Source organism: Pleurodeles waltl, chromosome 6, assembly GCF_031143425.1.
Source record: "Pleurodeles waltl isolate 20211129_DDA chromosome 6, aPleWal1.hap1.20221129, whole genome shotgun sequence".
In the NCBI taxonomy this organism is placed as follows: domain Eukaryota; kingdom Metazoa; phylum Chordata; class Amphibia; order Caudata; family Salamandridae; genus Pleurodeles; species Pleurodeles waltl.
The window spans coordinates 1,502,075,912-1,502,093,333 of NC_090445.1; the positions used below are offsets into that span (position 1 = coordinate 1,502,075,912).

The window sequence follows — 17,422 nt, forward strand, 5'->3', positions numbered from 1 at the left end:
ACACCGGCGGTGACGGTAGGCACCACAGCGGACGTGACCGCCATTTTCTATCTGTTCACTCACTTGCTACCTGACCTTCAACAGGAGAGGACCTACACTGCAAGTGCTGCTGTGTCCTGTGTCTGGGAGCGACAATGGCTCATGTGACTGGGGAAAGGGCCCCTGCCTTCACTGTTGAGGAGTTGGAGAGACTGGTGGATGGGGTCCTACCCCAGTACACTTTTCTCTATGGTCCTCCAGACAAACAGGTGGGTACACTGTGAGCATGATGTGTGGGACATGAATGTATGGAGTGCTGTGTGTGTAAGCCACATGTAGGGGGGGCTGAGGTGTCCTGGGCAGAGTGCTGCATGTACGGTGGTCAATTTATGTGCCTTATTGGATAGGAGGGATATGGTGGGCCATGAGTTGTGACGGTCCGGATGGTATTACTAATCCTTTTCTGCTGTATTTTTCATGCAGGTCAGCGCCCATCAGAAAAAGGGTATTTAGCGTGCCATCGCCAAGGAGGTGTGGACCCTGGGGATCTTTGACAGGCGGAGCACCCACTGCCGCAAACAGTGGGAGGACCTGTGCCGCTGGGCAAGGAAGACGGCGGAGGCTCAGCTGGGGCTGGCCTCCCAACGAGGAAGTGGTGCCCGTCGTACCCTGAGCCCCCTGATGTTCTGCATCCTGGCGGTGGCCCAGCCGGAGTTGGATGGGCGCTTGAGAGCATCACAGCAGCCACAAAGGGGTGAGTATAATTCAGATTCATGAGTTGGCGTGCGTTAAGGTTTTTACCTGGGTGGGGGATGTGTTCTGTGGGTGCCCCAAGGCCAGGGAGAACATGGCAGGGTAGGTCCCTTTTTGGGCAGGCTCTGAAGTACTCCAAACCCAAGGTGTTAATGGGCATCTACTACTGGGCAGGGTCCTGTGGGTTTCAGATATGCAGCTGATGGCGTTATGCCATGTCCCCCGCGGGAGGGTGACTAGCATTGTAACTGGTAGTGCATGGCCTAGTGCATAGGGCAGCTCCCTGTGTGTTGTGTACACCAACGGTAGTTTGTTGCTGGCATTGACCAAGAGTATCCTCTGTCTCTCCCCCCCTTTTTGTTTTGTCACCCTGTCCTTGTGTGCATTAGCATCATCTGGCGGAAGAGCAGAGGCACTGGCGATGGAGGGAGCTGCATCCCACATGGACCTGGAGGCCGAATCCACCAAGGGTGAGGGCACCAGTGGGACGGAGGGCGAATGGAGCACCACGACGGAGACAGGAGGGGACACTATAGACACCAACTCCTCCTCCGATGGAAGCTCCATGTCGTGGCGGACACCGCTGTGCCCACTCCAACAGTTACAGCTGCCACCCCCTCTATCAGCACCGCCCTCCCAGCAGCCCCTCAGTGTGTTTCCCGTGCCCGCTAACCCTGGAGGGTAGGCATCTCCTTTGCCCCAGGCACCTCAGGCCCTGCCCCAGTCAGCCCTGCTTCCCTCAGTGAGGAGGCTATTGACCTCCTAAGATCCCTCACTTTTGGGCAGTCAACCATCCCCTCCTCCTAAAGTACACAAACGCAAGCACACACCCACCCAACAGCCATCCAGCTCACAACAGCATCCAGCTCATGCACCTGCACCCAAACACAGCAGACTGACACCTCCTACAACCACTCCCTCTTCCTCCACTCTCAAACCTTCACCCTCTTCCAGCCCCAATGTCCCTAAGAAGCTTTTCCTAGCCAATATTGACCTGTTCACTACCCCTCCCCCCGTCCTTCCCTCGGGCCAGGGTGGACAAAACCCAGCCCAGCATCTCAGCCACCAAGTCCACGTCCGTTGTGGTTCCTGCAGCTGTCAGAGGCTCAAAGGGGACACCCGTCAGGCCAGCCAGTGTGCCACCAACCCCTGCCAAGGCAAAGAAAATTCCACCACCTGGCAAGGTGAAGAAGGGGACAGCATCCAGTAAGGGGAAGGAGCCACAACCACCCAGCAAGGCCATCTAAAAGACTCCAGCTGCCAGACCTAAGGTGACACCACCATTTGCCAAGGGCAGAAAGGGGCACAAAACACCAGCCAACAATCTTCAGCCATCCGAGCCTGCAGGCGAAGGCCTGGTGGCTACCAGCACAACCGCCTGCACTGCCACCTGCACTGCGGCCAGCACCGCCACCTGCACCGCCGCAAGCACTGCCACCTGCACCACCATCTTCACTGCCGCAAGCACCACAACTGTCAGCAGCAGCAGCCCCAGTGGGCAGCTGTCTGAGGCTGCAGGAGAAGGGCTGGAGCCTCCCCCCACCACTGGCACCACTGGCACCTCCACCGCGGCCAGCACCGCCACCTGCACCGCCACCTGCACCGCTGTAAGTGGCACCACTGCCAGCAGCAGCAGCCCCAGTGGGCAGCCGTCCGAGGCTGAAGGGAAAGGGCTGGAGCCTCCCCCCACCACTTGCAGCACCCCCACCAGCACCGCCACTACCACCATTGTGCAGCCGTAGCTGCCGGCAGGTGGACTGCAGCCCCACGTCCATGGACTCCAGAACCAGTGGAGAAATGCATCCACTCACCGTATCCTTGGCAGGATGAAGCACACTGGGCACCAAGCACCCACCAGAACCAATGGAAAAATGCATCCCCTCTCCCTATCCTTGGCAGGATGAAGCACACTGGGCACAAAGCCCCCTCCAGAATCAGTGGAGAAAGGCATCCACTCACCGCATCCTTCCCAGGATGAAGCACACTGGGCACAAAGCCCCCTCCAGAACCAGTGGAGAAATGCATCCACTCACTGCATCCTTCCCAGGATGAAGCACACTGGGCACAAAGCCCCTTCCAGAACCAGTGGAGAAATGCATCCACGCACCCTATCCTTGGCAGGATGAAGCACACTGGGCACAAAGCCCCCTCCAGAACCAGTGGAGAAAGGCATCCACTCACCGCCTCCTTCCCAGGATAAAGCACACTGGGCACAAAGCCCCCTCCAGAACCAGTGGAGAAATGCATCCACTCACTGCATCCTTCTCAGGATGAAGCACACTGGGCACAAAGCCCACTCCAGAACCAGTGGAGAAAGGCATCCACTCACCGCATCCTTTCCAGGTTGAAGTACACTGAGCACAATGCCCCCTCTGGAACCAATGGAGAAAGGCATCCACTCACCCTATCCTTGGCAGGATGAAGCACACTGGGCACAATGCCCTCTCCAGAACCAGTGGAAGAAGCCATCAACTTGAGAGACTGTGGCCTTGAACTCCCCAGGCTCAGGCAGTGGGCAAACCACCCACTCAAGGGACTGTGGCCTTGCACTCCCCAGGACCAAGCAGTGGGCAAACCACCCACTTGAGAGACTGTGGCCTTGCACTCCCCAGGAGCAAGCAGTGGGCAAACCACCCACTTGAGAGACTTGAGAGACTGTGGCTTTGCACTCCCCAGGACCAAGAAGTGGGCAAATCACCCACTGGAGAGACTTGAGAGTCTGTGGCCTTGCACTTCCCAGGACATCGCTGTGGGCATGGAGCCCCCTCCAGGAGCAGTGGCGTTGTACCTTCTTCCGGATGAGTGCCCCCCCCTTCCCTATCCCCTTGAGGTGCCTGTGTGTTTTCGACCTGATGCCCCTGCAGTGTTCTCTCCATTTTGAGGCAGGAGTCAAGTGTGGGCTTGGCCCATATGTTATGGCCCAGTGGGCCACGGACTATTTTTGTGTGGAAATGTTCCCTCATTTTTAATATATTGTATATATTGTACATACTGTTTATTTATGAACTTATTTCTCTAGAATTCTAATATTACACTAATTTGACTCAATTCCTTTTGTCCTTGCGTTCTTCCATAGGGTTACGGGCGTATGTGTAATGTTGTTGCATGTGTTTGTGTGTATGGTGTCGGGGTGAGTGTGGGGGTAGGGATGTTGCGTGTTGCGTGTGTGTGTCACTGTCTGTTTCCCCACCCCTCCCCTCCCCTGTCTACTAGGTGCTGTACTCACCGAGGTTGTCGTCACCTTCGTTGGTGCTCCTGAAATACGAGAAGATACATCAGCATGGGCAGAAAGTGCAGCTCGGGCTCCATGGCATCCTGGTTCTTCGTTGAGTGTCGAGAGGTTAGTGGTTTTCCTTCCAAGTACTGTTTCTGCCATGCTTTTGATGGTGTTGGTACCGCCCCGGAAAAGCTGGCAGATGGGCGTGTTGTAATGGGGTGGGCGGTACATTGTCTTCCGCCTGCCTGTTGACGGTTTCCGCCGCGGTGTTTGTTGCTACCGCCGTGGCGGTCGGAGTGTTAAAGTGGCTGTTGGCGGTATTACCGAGCTTTAAAACAAACTGCCAGGGTTGTAATGAGGGCCTAAGTCTTTTTGGCCCTGAGACTTCAAGAAACAGGAATCAAGCTCAATCCAAGCCCTTGGAGAGCACTTCTCAGCAGAGCCAGAGGGCATCAAGGCAGCAGGGCAACAGCAAGGCAGCAGTCCTTTTCAGCAAAGCAGTCAGGTGAGTCCTTGGGGCAGCCAGGCAGCTTCTCTTAGCATGTTGCAGCTTCTGGTTCAGAGTTCCTTACCCAGTAGGTATCTTGTCAAGAACTGCTGGAGTTGGTAGGGTCAGCAACCCAGTTTATATACCCAAACGTGCCGTTGAAGTGGGGGAGACTTCAAAGAGTGGCTCGGTACAGTCCTCTCTGCCAGGGTCCCAGTAGTGGGTTTGGTAGTCCATTGTGTGAGGGTAGGCCACTGTCCTTTGACATGTAAGTGTCAGGCCCTCCAATCAGGAAGACCCATTTAGTATGCAGATGTGTGCAGGTGTGATTAAGCACCCTGTGTTTAGGGTTGTCTGAGTGAAATGCAGAAGGGAGCTGTCAATTAACACAGCCACATGTGGATTGTACGGCTTACAAGGATTTAAGTGCAGAGAAATGCTCACTTTCTAAAAGTGACATTTCTCAAATAGTAATGTTAAATCCAACTTCACCAGTCAGCAGGATTTTGTATTACCTTTCTGGCCATACTAAATATGACCCTGTTACTCTTTTCACATCAGAATCTACCACTCAAACAGTATATACGCGTTGCCCTAATATTAGCCTATAAAAGGAGCAGGCCTCACAGAAGTGTAAAATGAATTTAGGAGTTTTACACTACCAGGACATATAACTACACAGGGATATGTCCTGTCTTTTACCTACATTGCACCCTGCCCTATGGGTTACCTAGGGCCTACCTTAGGGGTGACTTATATGTAGAAAAAAGGGAGTGTAAGGCTTAGCAAGTACTTTTAAATGCCAAGTCCAAGTGGCAGTGAAACTGCACACATAGGCCTTGCAGTGGCAGGCCTGAGGCATGGTTAAGGGGCTACTTAGGTGTGTGGCACAATCAGTGCTGCAGGCCCACTAGTAGCATTTAATCTGCAGGCCTTGTGCACTTGTAGTGCACTTTACTAGGGACTTACAAGTAAATTAATTAAGCCAATTGGGTATGAGCCAATGTCAGTATGTTTTAAAGTTAGCAGTGGTAAAGTGCGCAGAGTCCTAAAACCAGCAAAAACAGTGTCAAAAAAGTGGAGGGAGGCAGGTAAAAAGTTAAGGGTGACCACCCTAAGGCTGTCGGGTCTAACAATCACTCATTCAATCAATCAATTTTCATCACACCTGTGACATTTACATAGAACAAATGAATGCCGGAAATGAAAGCCGATGGATCCACCTAAGATCCAGCGGTACATACGCTCCTACACAGGATGTGGGAGAAATTTGAGTCATGGGACTTTTTGCGTGAAATGGTTTTCATACATTATTCGTATTTAAAAACTTGTTTATCCTGTTTTAGCATTTGGAGGTGGCGTGACAATGCATCCTTTTTGTTAAGCTTCACTCTTTTTCAATTCGAATGCTGGAGATAGTAAGATTCTGGAAGTCATTTGGTTCATAGTGTGCCCTACAACATATCATTGAGTTACATCATGATGTAAGACTAAAGGCATGGAATTTGTTAGCCTTGTCAGGCCATGGCATGGTTACTCTGTCTTTTTGGCTTCTGACTGCTTGTTATGATCCTGTGCTGAGGTTCTTTTTTGCTGGCTTGTGCCATCCACATACATATCCCTGTAAACATGTCTCAGACCTGCCACTTCAACCCACTTGACCCATTTGCCAGGCCTTTCCTTTTACTGAGTGCAAGTCACCCCAAAGGTAGGCCCAAGGCAGCCCCATGAGCCGGGTGCAGTGTATTTTTAAAAGGTAGGACATATACTAGAGTGTTTAACATGTCCTGATGGTGAAATACTGCTAAATTCAGTTTTCACTATTGCAAGACCTATCTCTCCCATGGGGATTGCCTTAAAATATATTTTAAGCGCAGTTTCCCATTGGGAGCAGTTAGAGATGTGGTGTTTGGGGTCTTTGGACTCACAATTTAAAATACATCTTTTTGTAAAGTTGTTTTTTAGATTGTAAGGTTGAAAATTCCACTTTTAGAAAGTGGGCATTTTCTTGCTTAGCCATTCTGTGCCTCTTCCTGGCTGTGGAATACACGTCTGGGTCAGACTGACAGTCAGACTTTTTGTGAATTCACTCTAGACAGTCACTCAAAGGTAGCTGAGGTGTGTCCTGCATATCCTGGTCGGTCTTCCTCGGATAGAATAGAGAGAGGAGCTGACACCTGCACCTGAATAGGGCAGTGCCTGTCCTTACACAAAGCAGTCTCCAACCCTCTGGAGTGTGTCTGGGCCAGGACAGGGAGAGACAGGGTCTTGTGCACTACAAAGACTTTCATTTGAAGTTTGCCTACTTCAAGGGCAGCAATGAGTATAAGTATTGGACTACTGACCCCCCCAACTCCAGAACACTTCAGGACCAAGGACATTCTATCAGGTAGAAGAGCTGGAGGACCTGCCAATCTGCCTGTTGCTTTGCTGTGCTGGCCTGCTGCTGCTACATCTGCCTTGGGAGTGAAAGGACTGGGCTTTGCTTTCTACATCCTTCTTTACAAGGTTCTCCAAGGGCTTTAAATGAGCTTGAGTCTTGTTGGATGTCCCAGGGACATCAAAGACTTCATCTGCCAGCACCTGGGCTTCCGTGCTGAGTGTGCTGACTTGGCAAGTGGTGTCAAATCCAGTTCCTGTTCCCTTGGAATTGAGTTCTAGTGAACAACAAAAAGAACCAGGCACATTGACTCCAGACAACTCCAGAACCGGTGCCGCTGGTCGACTCCGCACCGCTACCTGCATCCAAAGTAATGGTCTCTGTTGAAGTGTATGACCACGGCTCACAGCACATATATGGCACCGCTGGTCTGAAGCTGCTGCGGCGCCTCTGAAGTCCCAAGACATCTTGAGTCCCAAGTGCCGTGCCCCCGATGTCCGTGACACCTGACTCCGCCACGCTACCTGTGGCCCCGTGGTGTGACCGCGACCCCAAGAGGTCACCCCATTGTGTCTTGACTCATCGGATTCATCAACCCCCGTCGGATCGGAAGGAACTGACACCTTGCCACCGATGCCACATCACCGCCCCTGCAACCGTAAGGAACTGACTCCTCACTTCCCCTGCCTCACAATAAGGAAATGATGCCTCACCTCCCCAATAGCAGTAAGGAACCAATGCCGCACTGGCTCCAGCAATGCCTTGACTCCGAACAACATCTTTGTTTCATCCTTTTCAAAGGTACTGTACCTGGGGGTCCATGCGACTCCGTGACCGGTTCCGCACTCCCTTGCGGGTGGCATCAGACTGCTGGGAATGACTCCATCAACAACGTTGTGATAGCCCCAGTTGGAGATATTGTGTTTCTAAGCGCTTTATTGGGATTTAATTGTTAAAAATTCTTATCTTTGCTTGTGTATAAATATTGGCTGTTTTTTCTAAACTGGTGTGGAGTACTTTTGTGGTGTTTTCACTGTGTTACTGTGTGGGTGTGTACAAATACTTAACACATTGCCTCTGAGATAAGCCTGACTGCTCATGCCAAGCTACCAAGGGGGTGAGCAGGGGTTATTTTAGGTGTGACTTTGTTACCCTGACTAGAGTGAGCATCCCTACAGGGTGTAAACTGACTGCCAACTAGAGACCCCTTTTCTAACAGAATTCTAATGATGCACACCTATATCAAACCAGAACAAAAGAAAATCAATAGTGTCTGGAGCCCATTCCCTTTCAGGTGGTAATGATAAAACTGATTACAAAATAAAAACGTACCACTGAATGCGCTGTCCTCAATGGAGCTCAGAAGAAACTACTGTAATCTGATATGTAATATACTTGATATTGCCTGGTGCTTGGTTGTAGAAATAAGAGCCCTGCTGTTTAATCTTAGCTTCTTCATTAAGCTAAAATTGTGCAATCTGGGAAAAGTACTTAATTTCCATATACCACAATTGCTGATTTATCTCTTGTCAAGTATCTTTGTTTCACCCACTACTGTATTTTTTGCTGGGCATACTTGTAGTCATGTTTTAGAAAGATAAAACACAAAACTAAAAGAGACAAAATGCAAAGAAAGAACGAAAATACTATCGTAGCTCTCATGGCTTGGGCTATCCGTAGTTCATTTACACGGCAAATTAGTGGGGGTGCTAAGAAACAAGCGAACGTCCTGTGCTAAACACTATGTAAAAAAATTGATTCCTATATATGAAAGTGCCGCAGTGGCAATGTGAGGATAATGAAAAGTCAGTCGTGGGACTACGTGTAATACCTTGATAAATACACGAATAAATAAACACAAGAATGAGCACTGGAAGTCTCGCGAATGATGCGATCAAATACCCATTTTGATAAACAATGCCAAACACACTAGGGAATTATAATCTAATAAAGGATGGCATCTGAAGAACAAGCCTTGAAGTTAAAAACAAAAAGCAAGGCATCATAATTGCTTCCTCTCGAGTGCAGGGAGAAGCAGATTAATGTTGGCCAAATCGTATGTTTTTCAGCCGCTGCAATGAAGAAATGTCTGTTGCCATAGCAATACTGCGGCCAGAATCGACCGATTACACCAACCTTTCCCCTTTTGCAGCAATAAATCAGCGCCCCGTTAGGGAACAGACGGAGCGTCAGGTTTCTTTCCATAGCGTACACTGAGAATTAAGGGGCATTTCTATAGGCCCCTAGCGCCACCTTGCGCCACATTAACGTCATTTATTTTGACCTTAATGTGGTCCAACGCGGCCAAAATCCTCACGCCTTATTTACAGTGTGCCGCAATGCATGCATTGCGCCACTCTGTAACCCTTTGCACTACAGTATGCCTGCACCAGGCATAATGTTTGCAAAGGGGCCGTTGCCCCGTTAGGGGAGCCGGATAATGGCATAAGGAAATCTCCTTTCCTTATGCCATCGCCTGCTGACGAGCAGGCGTTAAAAGTGGCCTTACATTCTTTATAATGGGCCCTATGTACTCTGCAGGAGTAGCACCCATATTTTAGTGCTACTCCTGCACAGTACATCACTAGCGTCATGAAAGATGACGCTATTGACCCTACCATGCGCCATGGTGCACCATATTTTTAATACGGCGCACACATGGTGCCGGTAGGGGGGTGCTATGGGGCCCAAGGAAAGTGGCGCTGCACTCAGTGCAGCACCACTTTCCATAAAACTGCCCATGAATCTCTTCTAGGACTTACACTGCACTGCGCAGCAACACATGTTGTTGCGTTGTTAGTAACTTTTGATACATTTGAACTAGAACCAATTTTTTTGTTAAAATCTCCTGCAGTCGATAATGATTATGTGCAAAGGCAGTAAATACATGATGATGCAGTAAACCTGTATCTACAAAATCACATAAATTTATTGGCCCCGCCTATAGATCGTTACCTGCTGCTCCATCTTATTGCAGACAGAAATTGGATCTTGGCCGTAGGTTCTAATGAGTTCCTCATTTGTTGGTTGTTTCCGCCACTGCTTGTGTAACCTTATTGGGGGATTACCAGTGAAGCTATGCTGGTGTTCATAAAGCATGTGCTTACTTTATACTCATCATCTGGTGATTCACAGTGCATAACATTGATTCATGCCACTTACCTTGGCGTAGAGGTTGGCAGCTGAAAGGGTGATGTTCTTTGTTATTACCTTCTTACAGTAAACATTGGAGTACCAATTAGACTCTTTTAATAGAACAAGTTACACAGTACTCTCTGATGCAACCCAAAACAGTTACCTGAATTGCACAAGTGATGATTCCTAACTTTATTCATTTGTGAGAAGCACTTCTCTATTGCTTGTTTTAAATTTTTTGAAGGCTTGGATGGTGATTTGGATCTTAGAACAAAGACAGACACCTTGCTCAGCTCCATTCATGTGAAAGTGAAAAATATTTTTTGATGTCAAAAACACACATTCCTTTAGTGGTCCCTGGCATAGAAGTTTATGACCATTGTGAAAGGGCATAATGGTTTACCTCACAGTGGAGTAAGTCAAGGGAACATGCCTCATGTTTAATCCTGTAATGGATGAGAGAAGGATGTGAATGACAAAATAACAGACCAACGAATGAAGGGGGTAGGTGAAAGCCCAGACAAATAAGTATATTATCCAAATATTTTCTGTAAAATCAAAAAGTCTTGGCTTACAACATGCGTAAAAATATGGATATTGTGTAACCTGGGCTGCTAGATTCTGCTTTAGACCTCCATCACCCATCACAATTAAAAGGAAGTAACAAAGACTTTTTTCCCTTCTGGACCCCTGACTCAGAGGTTAAGGGGCATATTTATACTCTGTTTGCGCCGGAATTGCGTCGTTTTTTTTTACGCAATTCCGACGCAAAACTAACTCCATATTTATACTTTGGCGTTAGACGCGTCTAGCACCAAAGTCCATGGAGTTTGCGTCATTTTTTAGCGTGGACACCTACTTTGCGTTAATGATATGCAAGGTAGGCGTTCCCGTCTAAAAAATTGACTCCGAGGCATGTGCGCCGTATTTACACTCCCGGGCAAAATTCACGCCCGGGAGTGGGCGGGTCAAAAAAAATGACGTACGGCCGCTTTTGCGCCATTTTTTAGCGCCTGGACAAGGCAGGCGTTAAGGGACCTGTGGGCTCGGAAGGAGCTCAGAGGTGCCCTCCCATGCCCCCAGGGACACCCCCTGTCACCCTTGCCCACCCCAGGAGGACACCCAAGGCTGGAGGGACCCATCCCAGGGACATTAAGGTAAGTTCCGGTAAGTATTTTTTAAAACAAATTTTGTGGCATAGGGGGGCCTGATTTGTGCCCCCCTACATGCCACTATGCCCAATGACCATGCCCAGGGGACATAAGTCCCCTGGGCATGGCCATTGGGCAAGGGGGCATGACTCCTGTCTTTGCTAAGACAGGAGTAATTTCTATGGGGGTTGGGAGTCGAAAAAAATGGCGCAAATCGGGTTGAGGCGAAAAATTTGCCTCAGCCTGACTTGCCCCATTTTTTGGCGCCCAAGCTCCATATCCCCCTACGCTGGCGCTGCCTGGTGTACGTTGTTTTTTTCCACGCACACCAGGCAGCGCCGGCGGCTAACGCCAGCTAACGTCATTGATTAAATACGGCGCCCGCATGGTGCTTCAGAATGGCGTTAGCCGGCGCTAATTTTTTTGACGCAAAACTGCGTTAGTGCAGTTTTGCGTCAAAAAGTATAAATATGGCCCTAAGTTTTCAGACATTGCGGCCCGTATTTATACAGCCCTAGCGCAACAGGAGCGTCACTTTCTGTGACTCTCCTGTGACCTTGAGCACAGCGCCGTATTTACAAGGTGGTGTTAAGCCACTTTTTGTGGCTTAACGCCCCCCTGAAAATACGGCCCCTTCCCACGCAGTACTGTGCGTGGAAGGGGCGTGCAATGGGTGTTGCTGTGGGCGTGCCACAGCAACACCCATTGCATTTTGATGCTGCCTCAGATTTATGAAATCACATAAATCTGAGGCAGCACCAAAATCTAACTCCACCCCCAGGGGTGGGTTTAGCAGGGAGCAACGAGGAGGAATACTTTTAATCCTCCTCATTTTTTGCTTTTTCTATACGTGCTGCATTCTGCCGCACGCATAGAAAAAGCAAAATGTCAGAAATGATTGGTAATGTGTGGGAGGGTGTCCCTTCCTGCGCATAAAAAATCTTTTGAAAATGACGCTTTGGCACTTCTGTGTATGCCTCATTGTGCAGCACACACAGAAGTGCCAAAACGCAATTAGTGATTGTTTATGTGCAGGAAGGGACACCTTTTCGCACATAAACAATCACACCCCTCAACACAGACATCCTTGCACAGTTGTGCAAGGATGCCTGTGTTGGCGCTGGCAGTTAAATTTAGCGGCAGCGCAGGGGAAAATGCAGGGGTGCGCCGTATTCAGTTCAATACGGCGCATCTCTGCGTTTCTAAAGTGACGCAGCGCTGTTAATTTTGGCGCTGCACCGCACTGCGCCACTTTTCAATAAATCTGCCCCTGCCTCCGATGAAGTAAACCTCACCTAAAATGCCTTCTCTTCTTTGCTGAATAAAACATATTTTATAGTCAGTGTTCTACTGCACAAGACCAACTCTGAGCCCTTCTTTCGGTTTTTAAACAATTCTGTTTCTGGAATGTTTGGTGGTGAAACAATAAAATCATAATCTGGATATAACCTTGCAGGCATACGTTTTTATATGAACCCTTTACAAAGTTAGAGTTATGGGGAATTATGATTTATAAGATCAGAGTGATTCTGATGTAAACACCATGATCACTATGACCTCTCAATGTAGCGAGGTTTGAGAAGGTTTGGGTTGTTACTTAGCAGACATAGGGCCATATGTACGAACACATTTTCCCATAGACACAAAATGGGTAAAACCCTTTGCTACATCTGGCCCATAGATCTCTCCTGGCCTCAGGGAGTGAGACATAATTCTCAACCTTCTCGTTCATGAATCTAGTTCCATTTTCGGTGTTAAATGAAAGATAAATAAATAATTGTGTAGTGAGGACACACTCAATGTGAATGCTGGGTACATACTTTTGGAAATTGTTGCATAGATAGAATGGCCTCATCGCAATGAAGCAACGTTCCTTCTTGCTGATTTCCAGTTTTTTTTTTTAGAAGACCATAGTTTTGTTGAGCAGCTTTGAGTCATTGTAGCTAAGCCACATTCTCTTTTGATCTGACACTCATCAAAACTCCCCTTTCTGGCTGAGACAAAAACCCAACCTAAGACTGTTATGAGCAAAAGTGGTAGTGCTTTAGTATGACTTAACCAAGGCTCAGTTACCCGTAAGTGTATTAATCATTCTAAAATTTGATGTATGAAATTATATTCTCTTACTTTACCCTCAAATGTCTCTCTACATTTGTAGGATGCTGTGGATTATATTTACTAACAGTTTGCATCGTTGCATCGAATTGATGTCCCAAAATTGCCACATATCAGCACAAAATATTAATTCCAATTTTTTTCCTGGCCAAAACGTGTTTTGCGCTGGAAAGGCAACTAAAAGTAACTCACAGTAGTGTCTAGCTATGTTTTGCTTTACTTTGTCCTAAGAAGGCATTCGATGCATTCCCATGCACCCCATGGATTATGATGCAAAATCCTATCTACTAAAAGCAGTAGACAGGGTTTTGCATAAAAAAATAACTCCCTTTTAACTTAGGGGATATCGAAGAGAAATGCTTTTATGTCTCCTTTCTAATCCAATTTTGCATGTGTTCTGCATTGTACAGCACACTTACAAAGGAGGAAAAGCTTCAAAGCTAGTCTAAGCATCGAAAATTGTGAGAGAAGGCTGCCCTTCCAGTACAAAATCTAGCTAGACTACCCCAGACACCCTATCACTATGGTTCAAATGTGTGTGTGCGGCACTAGTAAGCCTGATTCTGAGCCAGCATTGGGCAGAGAGTAGGAAAGTGTCATATCTCTGTAGATTTGCTTTCCTTCTCTCTCCGTCTTACCGACTGCAGCACAGCATTTTAGTGAATGCACCCCTATGTTTTTCTTAGTGTTACACTATTATAAGTCTCCCATTTAGGAGACTGACATGTAAACATTGATATTGTGCTTGTGAGACAAATCAGGAGACAATGTCGAGATTGCCAGTTAATTGGTAAGCAGAAAAAGGGCTTTGGAGAGTGGATCAGTTTGTGCTCTTTGCCTCTCTCAGTGTAACTCTCTAATGGCAAATAAAATGTACAGGTTTCTTATTCACTGCCTTGAAGTCAGCTTTCCTCCAAAACAATCTACTCAAAGGCCTATAAAAATAGTTCCAAGTCTCACATCTGCCAAATGTTGCTATAACCATTTTCTTATTAGTTAAAAAAAATAAGTGCAGAGACATAGGGGGTCATTACAACCTCAGCGGTCTTTTTTCAAGACCGCCGAGGGACCGCCGTGCGGAAGACCGCCAGTGGTGGCGGTTTGCCGCTCGGCCTATTATGACCGTTGGCAGCTCTCCGTCCTTTAACGGACGGAGAGCCGCCAACAGCCATACTGGGGGGGAAGTGGAGGTTGCTCCACCTCCACCGCCACGCCAACAGAACACCGCCCAGCGAATCACGTCGTGTGATTCAGCGTGGCGGTGTTCTGTTGGCGGTGTGGTGTCGGCGGAGCAGCCCCCATGGCTCCCGTCCCCTCCCGGAGGATCGTCGGACCAGGTAAGTCGATCGTCCGTGAGGGTGGGGGGGTGTTGTGTGTTGTGTGCGTGCACGGGGGTGTGTGTGTGTGTAGTAGAGGGGGTGTGTGAGTGCGTGTATGCTTGCAGGGGTGTTGTGTGTATGGGAATGAGTGCGTGTATGTCTGTAGGTATGTCTGTATGGATGTGTGCGTGTATGTTTGAATGTGGGTGTACGTGTCTGACTGTGTGTGTGGATGTTGGCATGTATGTCGGTGTGTGTGCGTGTATGTGTGTTGGTGGTGCCTGCATGCGTGTCGTGTATGTATGGGTGCTGTGATGTTGGGGGTTGGGGTGGGGAGTGGAGTCCTGCCACCTTTGGGGGGTGGCAGGGGGGTGGGGGGTGTAGGGGAGGGATTCGGGGGTGGGGGCGGGGGATGGGGGAGACCCCTATCAGTGCCAGGGAAGGGATTCCCTGGCACTGATAGTGCTTACCGCCATGGATTTCGTGGCGGTTTCAAACCGCATGAAATCGATGGCGGTCAGCCGGGTCCAAATACCGCCGGCGGTATAGCGACGGCCGCCGGGCTGGAGACCCTGGTCTCCAGCCCGGCGGGCGGAACGGAGAACCGGCGGATGACCATGGCGGTAACCGCCATGGTCATAATACGCAGAGGAAAGACCGCCAGCCTGTTGGCGGTCTTACCGCCGCTTCTCCGCCTTCCGCCAGGGTCATAATGACCCCCATAATGTCTTTCTTAAGAGCCCAACACCTGTGCTGATTCTGGGTGCTGCTCATCAAGGCTTCCTAGACTTAATTCTGTCTCACGCTTCTACCACCATTGCCATATGCACTCCTTTTCTTTCTTCTTTCTCCATTGTCTACCTCTCTCTCTTTTGCTCTGCAACAACTGTCACACATTAATATTGGGCATAATTCTCTGCACCTAGTTTACTGAACATGTTGACCCAAAGCCATTGTTAGAGGATAGAAAACCTGATGGATGAAGAGCGGTCTAACTTGGTGAGGCTCCCGATATTGGTAGGGTAACTACTACACTCTAGGTCATTATGGATACTGTCTCCGGTCCTGTAGGTTTTACCTACAAATCATTGATTTCAGAAATGTTAGTGTAATAAGGAAGCAAAAGAAAATCACGGCACGCAAATGCACTAAATAAGTACACAAATGTCCAGGTCTAGAAAAAGTACCCATAATTACGTAGAGGGAGAGGGCCACCCAGACATGATGGCTCAAATCCTTGTTACACCAACGTAAAGCAATTGTAAAGTAATAAGTATTAGTAGAAGTATTGGTACTGCAGTCTGAATATTTAGAGAGTGAATACGTGATAAACTGATCACATAAGGAGGAAATATCACTGATAACTGCCTACTGATCAGGAGGCTTTTAATGATGCTGCTGTTAGATATGTACACTGTATGATATTTAATTTTTAAAGGATAACTCATAAGTTCCCTCTCCATGTGGCACCGTACAAAGCAATAGCGAAAATTCAGACATCCATGGCATTCATGCCGCTTCAATCTGTTTTGGGATAAATCAACTCCAATAGGCAGACTTATTGATAGTTTAAATCTATTACCTCCAAACAGGATTACACTTTTTAAGATGAAATGTTATACATAATTTTCAACAGGTGCAAGTTCAGGATACAGGGTTATGTTCCTTGTGTCCTAGACCCACATTCCTTATATTCATAGTAGCACATGACCCTACAGTGAAGTTGAATCTGATCATCTTCCTACCTGTAGGGTTGAGAAGCTTGGATTGACACTTGTACCCACCTTTCGAACAACCTCGCCAATCATCCCAGACCAGTTGCCAGCTTCGTTCTGGGCGCCGTACTTCCCATCCTTCACGACGGAGAGGGTGAAGCTGAAGCCCAGCTTCTTGGCCAGGTCGTACATCAACTCAACGCAGTACCCCTCCAAGTCGATGTCTTTAACCATTGTGAAGGGCGCTTGCTGCAAGAAATGACTCATTAACATTAGACACATGTACTAGCAGCTTTTACGGACAGGGCATTTCTAATACTGATAGTGTAAACAAAATAACATCTCTTGTGTGAGATACAGTGTTAATCCATTTTATTAATATCTCCTTTTGTAAGAGCTCCCCTTGTGGTTTTCAGAGCTTTAAAATGTCTTTGAATAGGAGAAGCCAGGGCGGCATTTGTGCAAGATGCAGTACCATTCAGATTGGAAGCAACGCAATTAAATATCTCTGTATAGCATTACCGCCACTTCCAATCAATTTCCCACACAAATCAATTACATGCATGTAATTGGTGTAAACTAATCTAGCTTAAAACATGGAAGAATCTTGCAGCTTTTTGGATGAGATGATGTTCTTCCAGGTTTATTTTGTTTCTTCAGCACTTCCTGTTGTTTCACCCCGCAGAGATCAGAAGAACTTTCTGAATGTTGAATAAGTTCTTGTCAACGGAGTGTAAACCCATGATGGCCATATTAGAGATTTTTTCATGTGTCCAAAGGTAAATAGAGGTGTTTAAAATGACTAACAGTGACAACAAAGTTTTGAGGGAGTGCAACTAACACACTAAAATATCAGAAATGGGAACTTAGGAGGTGGTGGAGCAATTGTCTTGGATGTTGCACATTTGGCACAACACTTCTTTCTTTGATTATTCATATATAAGAGACCAAGCTTAAAATACATTGACCCGGCAAATAAGGGCCAGATATATCAAACATTTTTGCGATTGCAAAAATGCATTTTTGTATGTAACAAGTCCAATTTGCGACTACATACCGATTCGGTATTAGGAAGGGGCATGTCAAGGACATCCCTTCGTAATACAGAATCACAAAGGGATGTTTGATTATTTTTTGACCATGAATGCAGTCGCAAAACAATCGCAGTTGC

General features: G+C 47.8%; 1 protein-coding gene across 1 annotated transcript in view; it reads right to left on the minus strand.

Moving 5' to 3' along the window:
* Positions 1 to 17,422, minus strand: part of LOC138300996 (glutamate receptor U1-like) — a 229,767-nt gene that overhangs the window by 33,990 nt on the left and 178,355 nt on the right. Inside the window, exon 6 of the mRNA XM_069240982.1 lies at positions 16,321 to 16,500. Within this exon, the coding sequence (XP_069097083.1) occupies positions 16,321 to 16,500 (180 nt within the window). The remainder of the gene's footprint in view (positions 1 to 16,320; positions 16,501 to 17,422) is intronic.